Consider the following 18,042-nt stretch of genomic DNA (forward strand, 5'->3'; position numbering starts at 1 on the left):
AACATATGTAAAAAGGAAGAAAACAACCAATTCCTTAAGATAACTCAAGGACTCCACAATAATCAGTTCTTAATTTAACTTTTTAAAACTTTTTTAAAGTTTTGTTTTTCGTTAATTTTTTGTGACGACAGCAAAAAGGAAACACTCGTGATGAGTGACGCTGCAGAAATCCTACAATCAGTCCAGATAGGTTTAAATGTCGTCATATTTCTTCTTAACACTGATCGTGGCCCACAAGCGACTGAGTTATGTAATGAATGTGCAATTCTACTTCAAAACCTTGACTGTGGTAGTCACCTTGATATCTTCAATGTAATATCCAATGCATACTACGCCATCTCTGGTAACACAAATGCAGAAAGATATGCCAAGAAACTTCTTTACACGTTCCACTACGCTGGAAGACTAACCATTCAACTGGGAGACAAATATGAAGCACAGCGCCGGTTTGTAGAGGCAAAGCAACTCCTCAATAGCGCACTCATAATCATGCAAACGATTGGTCACAAAAGAGAAGAAGTAATGGTTCATAAAAGACTTGGAACTGTATGTATGAGCCTCAGTGAAATGCAGAAGGCAAAAAAACACTACGAAACGGCGCTCACCATGGCGATAGAAATTGGCGACAGACAAGGAGAAGGAGCGATCAACGGTCACCTCGGAACAGTGTTTTATTCCCTTGGCGACTATCAGAAGGCTAAAGAATATTACGAGAAAGCACTTGCCATCTCGATAGAAATTGGCGATAGACGAGGAGAAGAAACAATTAACGGGAACCTCGGAAATGTGTTTTATTACCTTGGTAAGTATCAGAAGGCTAAAGAATATTACGAGAAAGCACTTGCCATCGCGATAGAAATTGGCGACAGACCAGGAGAAGAAACAATTAACGGGAACCTCGGAAATGTGTTTTATTCCCTTCGCAAGTATCAGAAGGCTAAAGAATATTACGAGAAAGCACTTGCCATCTCGATAGAAATTAGCGATAGACCAGGAGAAGAAACAATTAACGGGAACCTCGGAAATGTGTTTTATTCCCTTCGCAAGTATCAGAAGGCTAAAGAATGTTACGAGAAAGCACTTGCCATCACGATAGAAATTGGCGACAGACCAGGAGAAGAAACAATTAACGGGAACCTCGGAAATGTGTTTTATTCCCTTCGCAAGTATCAGAAGGCTAAAGAATATTACGAGAAAACACTTGCCATCGCGATAGAAATTGGTGACAGACGAAGAGAAGGAATAATTAAAGGGAACCTCGGAAATGTGTTTAATTCCCTTCGCAAGTATCAGAAGGCGAAAGAATACTACGTGAAAGCACTTGCCATCGCGATAGAAATTGGCAACAGACAAGGAGAAGGAACAATTAACGGGAACCTCGGAAATGTGTTTTATTCCCTCGGCAAATATCAGAAGGCTAAAGAATATTGTGAGAAAGCACTTGCTATCGAGTTAGAAATTGGCGACAGAAAAGGAGAAAGAGAAAGCAACAGGGTCCTCGGAAATGTATTTATTTTCCTTGGCAAAACTCAGAAGGCTAAAGAATGCCACAAGAAAGCACTTGCCATCGCGATAGAAATTGGCGACAGACAAGGAGAAGGAGTAAGTAACGAGAACCTCGGATCTGTGTTTCACCTCCTTGGTGAATATCAGAAGGCGAAAGAATACCACGTGAAAGCACTTGCCATCGCTATAGAAATTGGCAACAGACAAAGAGAAGGAACAAGTAACGAAACCCTCGGAACTGTGTTTAATTCTCTTGGCAAATATCAGAAGGCTAAAGAATACTTCGAGAACGCACTTGCCATCGCGATAGAAATTGGCAGCAGACCAGCAGAAGTATCAATTAACGGGAACCTCGGAAATGTGTTTTATTCCCTTGGCAAATATCAGAAGGCTAAAGAATATTACGAGAAAGCAATTGCCATCGCGATCGAAATTGGCCACAGACAAGCAGAAGGAACAATTAACGGGTACCTCGGAAATGTGTTTCACTCTCTTGGAAAATATCAGAAGACTAAAGAACATTACGAGAAAGCACTTGCCATCGCGATAGAAATTGGCGACAGACGAGGAGAAGGAGCAAGTAACCACAACCTCGGAACTGTGTTTCATTCTCTTGCCGAATATCAGAAGGCTAAAGAATACTTCGAGAACGCACTTGCCATCGCGATAGAAATTGGCGACAGACGAGGAGAAGGAGCAAGTAACCGCAACCTCGGAACTGTGTTTAGTTCTCTTGCCGAATATCAGAAGGCTAAAGAATACTTCGAGAACGCACTTGCCATCGCGATAGAAATTGGCGACAGACAAGGAGAAGGAGCAAGTAACGAGAACCTCGGAACTGTGTTTAATTCTCTTGCCGAATATCAGAAGGCTAAAGAATACTTCGAGAACGCACTTGCCATCGCGATAGAAACTGGCGACAGAAGTGGAGAAGGAACAAGAAACGGGAACCTCGGAATTGTGTTTCATTCCCTTGGCAAGTATCAGAAGGCTAAAGAATACCACGAGAACGCACTTGCCATCGCGATAGAAGTTGGCGACAGACAAGGAGAAGGAAAAAGTAACAGGGGCCTCGGAACTGTGTTTTGTTTGCTCAGCGAATATCAGAAGGCTAAAGAATGCCTCGCGAAATCACTTGTCATCGCAATAGAAATTGGCGACAGAAGAGGAGAAGGAAAAAGTAATGGGGTCCTCGGAGCTGTGTTTCATTCCCTCGGCAAATATCAGAAGGCTAAAGAATGTCTCGAGAGAGGACTTGCCATTGCGATTGAAATTGGCGACAGACAAGGAGAAGGAGAATGTAGCGGGAACCTCGGAGTTGTGTTTTATTTCCTTGGCAAATATCAGAAGGCTGAAGAATATTGCGAGAGATCACTTGCCATTAAGACAGAAATTGGCGCGGGAAAGGGAGAAGGATACTTGGTCCTTGGAAATGTTCATTTTGAGCTTGGAAGAAATCGGCAAGCTAAAGAATATTTGGACAAGGTAGTCGGCATCAGTATAGCAAGTGGTAACAGAATGCTAGAAGCTAAGGCAACAGCAAATTTGGCAGATGTTTTTAAATCTGTGAATGACAATCAAAAAGCAAAAGAACATTGTGAGAAGGCGCTTGCCATCAGTAGAGAATGTGGCGATAGAGTTGTCGAAGCAAGAACTTACATAACCCTTGGTATTAACTACCAAATTCTTGGTGAATGCAGCAAGGCAGAAGATTGTTTAGAGAAAGCTTATTCCATAAGCAGCCAAATTGGACACAAGATGCTTGAGTTTCAAAGCCTTCTCAGCATTACACTGTTAAAGATATTGCAGTCAGAGTTTGTGGAAGCAAAGGAATATCTCCTTCGATGTATTGCAAAATACGAGGAAATCAGAACTTTTCTGAGAGGAAACAGCGAATTTAAAATGTCTCTGTTGGAGGTACTCGGTACTTTTCCCTACCATTTACTCACTGACTTGCTTTGCGATATTGGAAAATCTGAAGATGCTCTCTATGTTGAGGAACTGGGACGAGCAAGAGTCCTCGCAGAATTAATGGCAGACAAGTACTCCGTGGAAAGCCACATCTCAGCCGATCCACAATCATGGTTCGGGATTGAAAACATCGTGAGGAGAGAAAGCAACTGCGTTTTCTTGTACATTTCGTATAGAGAGCGGCATCTTCTTCTCTGGGTATTGAAAGCAAATGGAGACACTTGCTTTCGAAAATCAGACGAAGTGGAAGTAGACACTCTTATTGAAGAGAAAGTTTGCGATGTGGAAGGAATTTTCAAAAAGAGCGCCGCTGGCTTTGGCGTTTTACCCACAGCGAACTGCGAAGATCGATCTTTGGATGACAACGTGACGACATCTCTTTATAAAGAGAGCCGAGCAAATTTGCGAGGTGAACAATCCAAAGATAACGAAAGAATTCATAAATTGTGCTACAAATGGATCGTCGCACCCGTGGTAGACTTACTTACAGAGCCCGAAATCATCATTGTGCCGGATCGTTTTTCGTACCGAGTCCCATTTGCTGCCTTGCGTGATGAATCCGCCGGAAAGTATTTATCGGAGAAGTACAGAATCCGTATCGTCCCTTCACTGACGACTCTCCGAATCATTCAAGAATGTCCAGCGGACTATCACAGTCTAATTGATGCACTGGTTGTGGGTGATCCTACGGTCGGCGAAGTGCATTACAATGGACGTCTCACTGACATTACACCATTGCTCTGTGCAAGAAAGGAAGCAGAGATGGTTGGTCGACTGCTGGGCGTTCAGCCTTTGTTAGGAAGTCGTGCAACAAAGCAGGCAGTACTTCAAGCGATACCTTCGGTAAGTCTAATACATCTTGCCGCACATGGAAATTCCGAAAGAGGAGAGATTGCCCTCTCTCCTCAACCTACTACTAACCATACTCCTCAAGAGGAAGACTACCTCCTGACTATGTCCGAAATTCAAAGAGTTCAAGTGCGAGCTAAACTGGTAGTACTCAGCTGTTGCCACAGTGGGCGTGGTTTGGTTAAAAAGGAAGGAGTCCTTGGAATCGCTCGTGCATTCTTAGCATCCGGTGCACGTTCAGTGTTGATAGCATCGTGGGCTATAGAAGACGAAGCAACGGAACAGCTCATGAATCATTTCTACGAACACCTTGTGCGTGGAGAAAGTGCCAGTGAGTCTCTTCACCAGGCCGTTCAATGGTTGAGAAGCAATGGTTTCCCTAAACCTTCCCAATGGGCTCCGTTCGTGTTGATGGGGGATAACGTAACATTTGATTTTACGAAAAAAGGGTAAGTCTAATTGTAATGAGCGATTTTCTATAATAACCGATAAGCACACTTGGCTTTTTCAGTTCAACTTATTACTATCAGTTTCTTTTGGTTTGTCTGTTCGTTTTTGTCTTTGTCTTTCATCTTTGAAATGTCAAGAAAAGAAGGACATTTTATTTAGTGCTCGGAGTCAGAAGATTTTGATGAATCGCTTCCTCAATTGGCCTTGAAAAAGAGTTTCTTTTGCATGGAAAATATTCAGAAATAACTGCTCAAGGTTGATACGATGCTAGACGCTATAACGATGAGAGTAATCTGAGAAACTTCAGCTGACTTTAAAAAAGTTAACTTCATATGAAAAATCAACAACAATAACCAATTAAACTATAATTTTGAAGTCACTTTCGCATCAATCATGATATATTCGACAATAATTTGCAAAAGTTCGGAAATTATAGTCAATGACATTGAAGAAAAAGTAATTTCTTTCAAATGAACTTGATCCGTTTGCTTTTCAGTTAAAATAGTGACAAATGTAGAATGTTTGTTTTCAGGAAAGAAGAACTCAAGGAAGACAAAAATGAAGCAAAGATTGGAGCAGAGTGACGACTGATCCGACATAAAGATTCTTCTTCCTTTTATCTGACATTTATCGTCTTTAAATGGACACTGGTATTACTTTGCATAGACATTTTAATTTGTTTAAAAATCAAGAAGTCGTTTTGGCATGCTTTTTTAAACACGACTGAGTCGAAAGCGTGCAACAAAGAAACCTGCAATTCGGCCGTTAGATCAATTAATTATATCATCAGAGAACTAAAATTAACATTGGGATGAACGCAGGAAAAAAGCTTATCTTAAAAAATGATAGAATGTTGGCAGAGTTGTGTCAAAACTCAAAATTGATCCTTGGTTTACATCACCATGATCTGGTTTTCAATTCTCTTGTAGCATGCAGACGCGATCATCAAAGAGCGATGAAAATCGGTTGTAGGTATAGGGGATATTAACAAGAAACAAACGGAAGAGAAAAGTAGGCGTTACTATATCATAATCTAAAAGATAAACGAAGAAGGGAACAGACAGATTGAAATCCACCTAAAAATTCAGCAACAAACAGAGAAGAGAAAAGAAACGATATCCAAATTGAAAAAGGTAAAATAAGCCTGAAATATTGCGTAACGCTATAGACGAACAGAAAAGTACGAACAGTTGGTAGGAGAATAACGTAACAATCAGCCAGAATTAAGAAAAAAAGTTCACAGATAGATTCTAACGTAAGAAACAAATACAAATTGAAAAAAACAGCGAGATAGATATTAACTTGGAAATTAAAATAGAGGAGAAAAAGTATTGTAGAAGATTCTAATGCAAAATTTAATCAGAGAAGAGAACTAACTATGTGCAAGATGCAAACAATCAACCAAACGGAGAATGGACAAAACAGTGTGCAATACATTTGCAACAAACAAAAGTGAAGAGAGGAAGTAGTGGACTAGACATTGATGGAAACGTCAGATTGGAAAGAAAAGGAACATTTATTGCGTGAATCATTGAAGTTAAAGTCAATCAGAAGAAGAGAAGAAACACTGCACAAGATGTACTGATGTCAAAAAGAAAAACAATAAACATAGGCATGCTATGCATGCAAGAGTTAGTTTTTTGGATGCATAGGTTGAGATGCTACACTTTGAGTAAATGATTTTCAATTTTGTAAAATAAAACGACAACGAAAAAACACCGTTTGATAGAAAGCAAAAAAAACCCTTTCAATTTATGTGAATTAGACTCAGACACAGATATTATGTGTTCTTTTTGTCAATGTTGTTTGGACAATTTTAACAAAAATAAACCACTAATAAACAAACCAATGTCAATGGAAGAGTAAAATCCAAATGATAATATTTCAATTTAGTTGAGTCTGATACAAATGGATTTTGTTGCAATAAACAATTATTTTTCTTTAATGAGGTGATCTTAAAAAGTCAGGTATTGCTATGTCAGTCCATCTTACCTCTCTCCGACCAAGCATTTTTAGCGTAGTATTCTTTCTCTTCTACATCGACAAGCTTAATAATGTTGCAAGGAACTGGAGGGCCAACATGTCCGACTGCAGAAAGAAGACAAGTGCAATATAACTACTGATGAGTCGGGCGGTCATTAGTCAATCCGTTGATCCGCTCGATCATTATTCGTTAGAGAGTTTTCAGTCAGGCCGTCAACAAGTCAGTCACCTTACCCACCAGTCAGGTCAATCAACCAATTAATTAATCATTATTGAGAAGCTAGTCATTGGATAAATAAAACAAAAAGGTATTACGCCAGTGGCTCCGTCGAACCAGTACGGTCAGTGACTCACTAAAGTTAGTCAAGCTGCCTGCCAGTTAATCATTCCGTAAGTCCATTCAGTCAGTCAGTCAGTCTGCCAATCAGTCAGTCAGTCGGTCTGCCAATCAGTCAGTCACCTACCTGTTGTGATGTCATTGAACAGCTTGAAGGGGACAGCAGCTGTGCATTCGGTTTGACAGTAATCATCGGTAAAGTACGATAAATTAACAGTATCAAGTTATAAGGGTGGTAGGTTTCTAAAGAAACTGTTAAAGGGTAAAAAGCTGACGTTTCGAACGTTAGCCCTTCGTCAGAGGAATTGGTATATCAATTAGTAGTTCTGTTTTGTTACCAGAACGGACGAGCCTTATCTTGCTTGCCTGCGATGACCCGCTTTGTCCCACCCCTCCCACAGAAAAGGGAAAATAAGTACAGCTTAAATAGAAAAGTGACTGCAAATAAGACGGGATCTTTAGAATAGTACAAAGCTTTAGGAAGGGATCAAATAAATTTTTGTTGCGACACAACTAAAATTCTCCGCCCCCCTTCTCACTCCATCCCAAGGAGCCCGCTTTTTTATAATGGTCGGTTCCTCATATTCCAGTGTCGTCATCAGTAGAAGTTCCGCCTTGTCGTCACTCTCCACGCAGTTTTTGCTCTGTGTGCTTTTCCTTCTGGGTCTCGGGCAACATTATTTGTTAAAATGTAGAAAACGTAAAATATAAACTACAACTGAAGGAGAAAAACATTGGGAATCTTTAAAATGGCGCAACTGAAATATCGCAAGTTCGATAAAGTACACATGCTCAGTCAAGATTTTATGGGGATTTTTGCTCCCAAGTGGCCTCATTTTATCTTTCAGTTATGCATTTGCGAGTTTCGTATCGTTTACGAGCAGATAGGTGTGAAAGATACGTTGAGGGATCGTCGTAAAAAAAAAACAGAAAATATAGAGAACATGTTTTTTATTTTCCTTAAAATCTCGTCGTTGTTGATTAAATAGCAGTCATATAACTGCTTAAAACTTTGATAATTACTGCAGAGTTCTCTTTTTGAAAAATATACATTGATTGTTTTTTATTCCTACGAGTCATAAACTAAAATTAAATATGTGAGTCTGAATAATTCCGCGAGTTCGAGTTCGAGTGAAATGTGGAACACAGAGGCTCAAAAAAATATTTTGGCAAGCTAACTTAATTGGGAAAGATTTCCGTAGCACCACATACTATTTGAATACAAACAATATTCCCAAGAGTATTTTCTATTGTGTCGCCTTTGTTTTCTTTTGTCAAGAACTGTATGCAAAATAGTAAAGCATGCGGTAATCTTGCCCAAAGTTGAAGGGAGAGCGCACTGTGGGGTGTTCTTATTCAGTTATGCTGAACATGCAGGGCGTAAGGTGTAATCGGGCGCGTTTAAAACGTGCGAGCGAAATATCACGGATGCACAAGCCTACTGGAGCTTTCTCCTTGTGTGTCTGCTCTCATGCACGCGTATTACTCGCATTTTCGCGGACACTTCTAACGCGGGCTGGTAAACCTAAAATATTTAAAAAAGAGCGAAGCGGAGCGGTGGGGGGAGGGGGGGAGTGTTATGCGAAATTACTTTTAACAATTATAAATATTTCTTTCACCACTTTTTCAGGCATCATTATACAGACTCATTTTTTTTTTTTAGTGGATATAAAGTCCTTGTATCTTGTCTTAATAGACTATTGCTTTGGCTTTGCCTCAGTTCCTAACGTTTTCCCATTGCTTTCAAGAAGCGAAGGGTGGTGTCGCCTATGATGGCTTTTTCATGCATGCGTCTGCGTTAATTTCCAGCCTCCACCTCCTCGTAAAGCCGCTCAATTTGGTTTTTGAAAGTCTTGAGTATCTCTGAACGCTTGGCCTTGAAGGTTGGCGTGAGAAGTCCGTTATCAATGCTAAACATCTCAGGATGAAGATAGATTTTCTTGACCTTTGAAACATAGGATATTATTGTGATCTATAAGGATGGCTTTCGTTTTCATCTTTAGCAAATATGAATTTTTTTTTCGTCCATGCTCTCGAAGTAGAGAGACTTCATTTGCTACAATTAAGTTTGTTGGTTGCCGTGGAGACTCCTTCTGATTATCGCGTAAAGGGAAAGTTAAAGAAAAAGTTCCTTAAGTTAAGCTATCTCGTATAGAAAACCACTTCAAAGCGGACTCTTCTCATTACAATTAGCATTCCCCACATCTATCAGACATTGTCACCTACGAGTAAATAACTGTATGACGTACACCCTAACCTGTTCTAATGAATTAAGATCTCCTTCTCTTCCCTTGGCCAAGATGTCTTCCAATATAACTTTATTTATAATCTGAAAGGAAAGTCACAGTTATATACTCAGCTAACTCCGTTTACATAAAAGAAAAAAGAAACTCTTCCGCTGTTTATGTTAGATTATCATTGAACATTAAGGAGGAGGGAGTTCTGAAAAAGTGAAAAATTAAATCATCTTTCAGCTATGGAAAACTGCAAAAAAAACCAAACAAACGAAAAAGAAAAGAAGAAATACATAAATGAATAAATAAGCAATAAATTAAAGATATCTGGAGAAAATCAAAGACGAAAACAATTACTGGCGTTTAACCCCATTAAACTGGCTACGACCATGTTAATTAACTGTGGTTGGTTCAACTTCAGCTTGCATGGGAGGCCTGGGGATAATATTACGGGCCTTTTTCATTTAGACTAATCACTTAAGACTACGGCCCTCGACCCTCGGGACCCCTCACCTTTAACCCCTCACTCCATATGTAAATTTACTAACCTCATCTTGACAAAGCTGTTTCACGTCTCCCTTCACTTCATTTTTTTTGGCCCAGTCTTCTATCACTTCAGCATCTGGTACAATGATGGCAACTAAGAAGGACTGGAAACGAAAAATGTGTTCATTCAAGCTGCTATTTAGCTTCAATACTTAAAAATATTATCAACAAACCTTAAAGCTGTTTCCAATAACAAAGGCCTGCGCAACAAATGGACTGCGTAAATATACATTCTGGATCTTCTCTGGAGCAATATACTCTCCCTGTTTTAGAAAAAAAAAATCATCATATAAAGGAAATTAAAAAAAGGAATAAAAAATAAAAAGAAATGACACATGAGGTTGAGACAGAAAAAAATATTTGAGTTCTCTGAGAGGCGTCGAATCCAAACCTTCGAGTTCGGATTTCGTACTCCGATGCTTCACTTCTAAGCTACAATGTATTCAACAGTAACTTTACGAAGTCAATCTAAGCTTAACGTCACATATTCATTGGACGGCCGAGATAACAATTTCATTCTTTCTTATCTTGTTAAGCTGCAAAATATTTTATAGGAAATCCATACAAGACAGCAAAACAGAAATAATAACCTCTTCCGAGAGAATTAGCAAACTGTAGCGGAATATAGGTATGTAACATTTGTAAAGCAATGATATTCAGGGACGAAAATATAGTATTCTTACCTGGGAAAGCTTGAAATTTTTTTCTTTCTATCAATGATTTTCAAAGTTCCATTCTGCAAAAGAAGGCAGCGCGCTTTTAGCTTTGATAAAAAACATAGGCATGCCACGCATGCAAGAGTTATCTTCTTTGGATGGGTGGGTAACAAGATAACTGGTACCTTACATTTTTGTAAAGAAAAATAGCGTTAAGTTTCAAAAGATAACAACGAAAATGTCGTTTAATTGGGAAGAGAAAAGAAAAACCCTTCCAACTTGTTTGTGGTGTTTTATCATTAGTTCTGAATAATTGTAAGCAAAAATAATCCGCCGAAATTGTCGCCGCTGTTGAGGAGAGTATCTCTCAACTCGACGACGATCGTAGGCATTTGGTAAGAGCAGAAGTAAGTAGCGTACTCAGGCGTGCTAAACCTCCTCCCAAAAACATTCTAAAGGATGTTTTCAATGCGCTTATAACTCTCAAAAAGGATCCGGACAGGCTCGTATTATCTGCTGACAAGGGTAATTGTGTTGTGGTTATGGACAGACAGCAATATCACGACAAAGCTTTGTCTCTGCTCAATGACAAGAGTACGTATGCTGTCTTAAACTCTGATCCAACCAGTAAAACTCAAAGAAAGTTAAACAAAATGTTGCTTGATTTGAAAAAAGCTGGCAGAATTAGTGACTCTACGTACAAAATGTTATACAGTAGTGACGGCTTATGTCCACGTTTTTATGGCTTACCTAAAATTCATAAACCGGGAATTCCTTTGAGACCCATTGTCTCTTTTGTTAATTCTCCGACTTATGCAATTTCTGGTTATCTTGCGAGAATTTTGTCGCCTGTTGTTGGGAATACTGATTACACTGTCAAAAATTCCTGCGAATTTACGGATTTCATAAGAGATAAAACTCTTGACGCTTGTGAAGAATTAGTATCTTTCGACGTTGTTTCGCTCTTCACTAAAATCCCAGTTGATCTTGCCGTTAAGGTTGCGGAGGAAAGACTCAGAGAAGATGCTTCCCTAGGACAAAGAACTTCTTTGCCTGTGGAGGATATTATTCATCTGCTGTCTTTTTGCCTCAAAACCACGCAATTTACAGATAACGGCACATACTATCAACAAGTTTTTGGTACAGCTATGGGTTCGCCTGTTTCTGCTGTCATTGCTAACATGGTAATGGAAGACGTGGAACAAAGGGCCTTAGCCACTTCACCGGTTAAACCCTTTTTCTGGAAACGATATGTCGATGATGTTATTTCTGCGGTATCCGGAAATGAAGCGGAGCGCCTCTTGTCGCATTTGAATTCAGTAGAGCCGTCGATCCAATTCACCCTTGAACGTGAAAAGGATAGACATTTGCCCTTTCTTGATTTAAATGTGTCTAGAGGGGTTCAGGGTAATTTAGAGACAAGTGTCTATCGTAAACCCACCCACACCGACAAATACCTCGCTTTCGATTCTCACCATCCTATTTGCCATAAAAAGTCTGTAGCCAAAACTTTACTTAGGAGGGCTGATTGTCTACCATCATAACTCGATTCGAAGGCTGAGGAGAGGAAATATGTTTCCAATGTCCTAAAGGCAAATGGCTATACAAAAACTTTTCTCCGTAACTGCCAAAAACCAGTTACAAATAGTAACGCTCTTGATGAAAGGGAACCAGCGACTGGTTTTGCTGTTATTCCTTACATACAGGGTGTTACTGAACCCATCAAGAGAATTTTGAATAGCCACAACGTTAAAGTTGCTTAAAAACTTTTTCAGACTTTGGGGCATATTTTCGCCAAACCTAAGGATCCTGTCACGAAAGAACAACGAACCGACGCCATTTATTCTATTCCTTGCAACGACTGTGATAACCAATACATCGGACAGACCAAACGCCAGTTTGGTACACGGTTAAAAGAGCACCAAAAAGCGGTTTTTCTTTGCAAAAAGGAAAATTCAGCTTTATCGGAGCATACTTGCCTAACCAACCATACAATTGGGTGGGATAATTCTAAAATTATCACTACTAATCGGCGTTACCACCAGCGCCTTTGTTTGGAGGCTTGGCACATTAACTCCGCCCACGCTCCTTTAAATCGTGAAGATGGCGGTCTGCTTCCTGACGCCTATTTACACCTCGTCAGAAAAAAGGCCGCTAATTAGTGATCATATAAAAGGACCTCTTGTTGCAGCGTTTAGATCACCCCTGATGAAGGCACTAGACAGGAGTGTCGAAACGTTGGGTCTATGAATTGTAACTTCTTCGGTTACATTCATTAAATCTGCAAACCAGTGTAGCTTCAAACTATGTCTGATAATCTGCATTGTTGCCGCAGATACTGTAGACTACAGTCTCCCGTGAGCCGTTGTTCGGGCTCGTCACGCTATGCGCTTCTGACCTGCATTGCGTGACGAGAGCGAACAAAGTTTGCGAAGGAGATTTTGCTAGCTTGCGATCAGGCCCTCATTATCAGCATTTGGTCACGAGCGTTTCTTCGCCCGCACGAACATACAAGGCTTTCAGGAACACGAGCCAGCGAAAGGTCTGTCCGGGGTCTAGCACTGATAATTAGTGCCAGATCCCTGGAAAACCTCTCCTCGACATGACAACGTATTTTCTACATCGGCGCACCAGGAGTAGGCTGAGATTTGCCACGCACCTTTTTACCTTAAAATAGACATATGCCGCTGATTCTTCACTTTACAAAGCAACAAAGAGTTAAAAGAGTCGTGGTAAGTACGATATTTAATTGTTAACGTGCTGGTGTGCTAATGCGACATCTCATCAATTTTACAATGCATATTTTAAGCTGCTCTTACATAGAACATTACTGTATTGATTCATATACTGACACATCATGAATTGCTTTAGAACGACATCGGTCTGAATGAATTCCATCCATAATTAAATTTTTTTTTCATATCCCAATGAAAAGACATGTCTTGCGCATTACAATCAGTACTTCTGCCGTGTTGCCAAATTTTGCCGTGGGTCAAATTCGTACCATTCATACCTATCCAACGTTGTTCTTCCTTTCGTTTTTCATTCTGTTTTTCACCTATCAAGTATTTACGTCTTTCTTAGTATTTGCATTTATCTTTGTTTTTCAGCGAAAGGCGAGTTCTATTTCAGTTTCTAACTGTTGGTTTTATTAGTCATACGACTGGAATATTATACATGACAGGTTTCTTTCAAAGGTGAGCTCTCAAAAAAAAAAAGCAAAACAAAAAACAAACAAATTAGGAAACAATCTTTTCCTGCTTCGTTGCTAAAAATTTGCCTTGACTTTATCATAGTCTTCAAACTAAACTGATCCACTTATCTCGAGGCCTTTAACCTCCATTATCTCATTTTCAAGTCTCCTTTCTAAATGTAATAAATGTCACCGTAAATGTTTTAAGAGAATGAAGTGTTGCGTCAGTCTGACATTGTCAAGCTGACAAGTTTCTTTGTTCTCCAAAACTGTTGGCTGAAGAATATATTGATTCTGTAAGGAGAAATAGTACATTAAACAATTATTAAGTGTCCGATTCTGGTACTGAAAGAGTAAAAGCATCACACGATGTATGAATGGGAAATGTTTCTGTAAAAAGAACAAAGATGCAATTTTTTTAATGCAATTACGGGGAAGTTAGAAAGCGGCGTAGTGGTACTGTAGGTTTTTTCGAACGATTTTGTTGTTGTTCTTTTGTCATGTTTTTTTTTTTACAAAAAGTCATTGTCACTCATTTCTGTTTTGCAGGAAAAGTGTCATTTCAGTTTCTTACTCCGGGCTTCCTCAGTCTTTCAATCAAATTACTGAACAAGACACACTTCCTTTACTTTACAAAGCAACAAAGAGTTCAAAGAGTCGTGGTAAGTACGATTTTTGATTGTTAACATGTTAGTGTGCTAATGCGACATCTCATCAATTTAACAATGTATATTTTAAGCTGCTCTCACATAGACCATTACTGTGTTGATTCATATATTGACACATCATGAATTGCTTTAGAAGGACATCGGTCTGACTAAACTCCATCTATATTTAAAGTTTTTTTCATATCACAAGAAGAACAAGTCTCTTGCACATTAAAATCGGTACTTCTACCGTGTTGAGTTAGTTCGTATGATTCACAGCTATCCAACGCTTGGATAACTATGAAATCTCCAGTGTAAATCTGATCCAATAAGCATGCCAAATATGTGCACAAAAAAAGCGTCCTGATAAGTTTACATATGTTACATGTTCGCATTGCGTCAAGCGCGGGGCCAGTTATTTCGGCATAAGAAATGTTCAGATTAAGAAAGACGGAAACCATTGTTGGTTTTCGCAATGTAACAAAATTGGTAAGAGAGAGCCATCCGAAATTGAAATGTTTTGTGGGGAAAATTTTCATCACATGAGCAGAGATTCTTCTTATCATAAAATCTCTGTTTGGTGCCCCATGATGTTTCTTGGGCCGTCCTAAGTAGCGTATGGTTTCTCAGTGTCGGTGGTAACGCAGAGTATATTCAAATCGCACACTATTGCTACATTTCAAATTAATTCAAGGCAGGAAAATCTATTTTTCATTTGATAGTTTGTTTTGTGCGCTTAATTTATGGGGAAGATGGAGATTGATTGATTTTCAGGTTTCTAAACTTGCGTTTTACAAATCGAATTTAATCTTTACTTTTGGTGTCCGTTGTTCCCCCTTTGGTTTACCATTCTGAGTCAATTCCATCTATGTCTTAAAGTTTTTTCATATCACAAGAAGAACAAGTCTCTTGCGCATTAAAATCGGTACTTCTGCCGTGTTGAGTTACATTCGTATCATTCACAACTATCCAACGCTTGGATAACAATCAAAAGGACAGTGTAAATCTAATCCAATAGGAATGCCTGATCTGTGCGCAAGAAAAACGTCCTCAAAAGTTTACAAATGTTAAATGTTCGCATTGCGTCTAGCGCGGGGCCAGTTATTTCGGCAAAAGAAATGTTCAGATTAAGAAAGACGGAAATCGTTGTTGGTGTTCGCAATGAAGAAAATCGGCAAGATAGAGCCATCCGAAATTGAAATTTTTGTGGTGAAAAATATTCATCGCATGAGCAGAAATTCTTCCTATCATGTAAAAAGAATAAAGATGCAGTGCTTTTGATGGAATTACGGGGAAGTTGGAAAGCGACGTAGTGGTGTTTTGGGTTTTCTGAACAATTTTTTTTCCGATTAGAAAATTGTCATTCCAGTTTCTTACTCTCGACTTCCTCAGTCAATCAATTAAAATACTGAAGAAGACACACTTCCTTGTTCAGGGGTAAGCAGCAAAAATAAAGAAAAAATAGCTTACATTCCTTTCCCATTTAAAAAAAAAACCAAAAAAACCTGTCATCGCCACCTCAAATCAGGTCAAATCAACTCACTGAATAACGTGTTGATTTTGGAAAGAGAAGCAATGAGTTCCTCACTTCTGTAACTTGAAAGTTTAAGAAATCGCTTAAAGGGAAATCTTAACCACCAAACTCGTATCAATGATATGCAGGCTCCAATATGTTTTTAGATATCTTATAGGCAAACTGTAATGCAAGTTCCATCCTCCTTAGGTTTTTACAATGATTACTTTTTACCGATAATTTTCATATTCGATCTTTCACTAACTCTTTGCATTCTTCGTTACTTTGCAGAGAAAATTAAAAATCAGTTCCATGATTTTGGTCTCCTACCTATCAAGAGATCATTTCTTCTTGAAAGGTGAGCGGCTAAATATTTATTTTAGAAATATAGCGCGCTGAAATGTTTACGATTGCAACTTAATAATGATAGAGATAAATACTTGTGAATGATGAGTCTGTTTACTCTCACGACTTGATTGCTGTACGGTATATTGATATTGTAAGGAGAAACTAGACATTCATCACTACTGTGACGATATAAAATAAGAAGATGCCATATCTTATTTCATGAATCTTATGGGCAACCTAAAAAACAATTTTTCTTCCATCTCAGGTTTTCTTTTTTTCATTTTGGTGATTTCTTGTTACCAACCGTGTGAGTAAAATATTGTTACACCAGCTATTTGTATATACGTTTGTTTTTCTGGGAAAGTCTAATTTCATTTTTTTACTTTCGTTTTCATAAGTCACACCATCAGAATCTGTCGGCAGGGTCTGTGTTAAAATTTCTATATTTTGATTACTTCTTAATTTCATTTTCCATGAATAAAATTGATCTTTTTATTTTAACGAAAAAAAATTTGGAGAACTTGGTATAAGTTGTTGAAGTAACGAGAATGTAATTGAATGAAATGAAAAGATTTTATTTCATACATACAGAGATTCACAGTGTAAAGTACTATCGTTCCGGTTGTACGAACGTTATGTTTTCACAATCGTTCGCTTTCCACTTTAAAGTGTAAATTTCAGTTTATATGTATGAAAGATAAGACATCATTTATGGAAAGTACTTGAGTGATTTTTATTCACTTGTTGCGATGCATGAAAAACTCAATCGTTCGCTGCGCTCACTCGCTCGTTTATTTGAAGCATCGCTACTCGTGAATAAAACTAGTCATTGACATCAGTTATATCTTCCAATTTCTTACATCTCAAATTCATAAAGTAGGTTTCTAAACTGAAAAACCGTAATGTGCATGGGACACACAGTTAGAAATATTGACACAAATATATTCATCTGGACACAGTTGAATGGTTTCATACTTCGTTTTATTGTGGAATGAAATTTTTATTTCGTTGAATTTGTGTCCGTCAAATTTGTCTTCCACGCAACGAAACTGATCTACGTCGCGTAGATAGATATCTCCGGATTGATTAAAAATTATTGATTTGCCTTGATTCCAAGTCAAAAAACAATGAAATTCAGGGCAGAGTGAGTTCCTGGGTGAGATGACTCAGAGTGAGACTCATGATCCTGACAGGATTTCATGCCAGAATTTTTAGAAAAATTCACACGTCACGTATATGAAAGGCAAAACTTCAAATCTCTCGCCTTGTGTAGAACGTTTCTGGAAAATCTTGAAGATTTCACGAGATGAAAGAAGAAATTCACGGGTAACCTATATTTCAGGAGGCAAATCACATCCCACACTGGATCATAAATTCACGGATCACGATCGCTTTTCTGTAAAATTCACGCGTCACATATTAATTTTGGCCTTAATCACGTATCACTTGTAAACCCTTTGGTACCCCCTTTTCAAAATTCAGTTTGACTGCTCTCGTATGACACTGCAGTGAGGTTCAGAAATAGAAATTGCAATTGAAAGTTTCGCGCGACTGTGATAGTTTTCAGGATTAATTGCCAAAACAATTCAAGCAAGAAAAACCCAATTCCCCAAGTCGACCTTCCTATCTGCCAACCACTATAAAGTGTGAGAAGGACGGTTTTTCCGAATCTTAATATAACTTTCAGCAGGACAAAACACGGCGAAAGAATGCCAAAAAAAGGGAACATCCCATTTACTTTAATATTTCAATTGTCAAGGGTCGATATGAATTGTATTCACTCAAAGAATCTTTAACTTTAAGCTGAGA

General features: G+C 38.7%; 2 protein-coding genes across 6 annotated transcripts in view; one reads left to right on the forward strand and one right to left on the reverse strand.

Annotated features, from left to right (window-relative positions):
- The window catches only part of LOC113677954 (long-chain-fatty-acid--CoA ligase 1), a 60,569-nt gene that overhangs the window by 5,057 nt on the left and 37,470 nt on the right, over positions 1-18,042 (reverse strand). For 4 of the 5 annotated variants that reach the window (XM_089188199.1, XM_089188188.1, XM_089188209.1 and 1 more), the window contains 4 exons: positions 10,050-10,139; positions 9,879-9,980; positions 9,354-9,425; positions 8,031-9,041 (listed from right to left, as the gene is read on the reverse strand). The exons of the other annotated variant lie outside the window; for it this stretch is intronic. In XM_089188199.1, the coding sequence (XP_089044325.1) occupies positions 8,895-9,041; positions 9,354-9,425; positions 9,879-9,980; positions 10,050-10,139 (411 nt within the window). In that variant the 3' untranslated portion in view covers positions 8,031-8,894. Of the gene's footprint in view, positions 1-8,030; positions 9,042-9,353; positions 9,426-9,878; positions 9,981-10,049; positions 10,140-18,042 lie in introns of those variants that run through there. 5 annotated transcript variants of the gene reach the window in all.
- Positions 160-5,871, forward strand: LOC149053272 (uncharacterized). Its single transcript, XM_089188143.1, has 2 exons — positions 160-4,775; positions 5,309-5,871. The coding sequence occupies exons 1-2, from the start codon at positions 490-492 to the stop codon at positions 5,358-5,360; spliced, it is 4,338 nt and encodes a 1,445-aa protein (XP_089044269.1). The 5' UTR covers positions 160-489; the 3' UTR covers positions 5,361-5,871.

The sequence above is a fragment of the Pocillopora damicornis genome, chromosome 1 (assembly GCF_964200805.1).
Source record: "Pocillopora damicornis chromosome 1, jaPocDami1.2, whole genome shotgun sequence".
Classification (NCBI taxonomy): Eukaryota; Metazoa; Cnidaria; class Anthozoa; order Scleractinia; family Pocilloporidae; genus Pocillopora; species Pocillopora damicornis.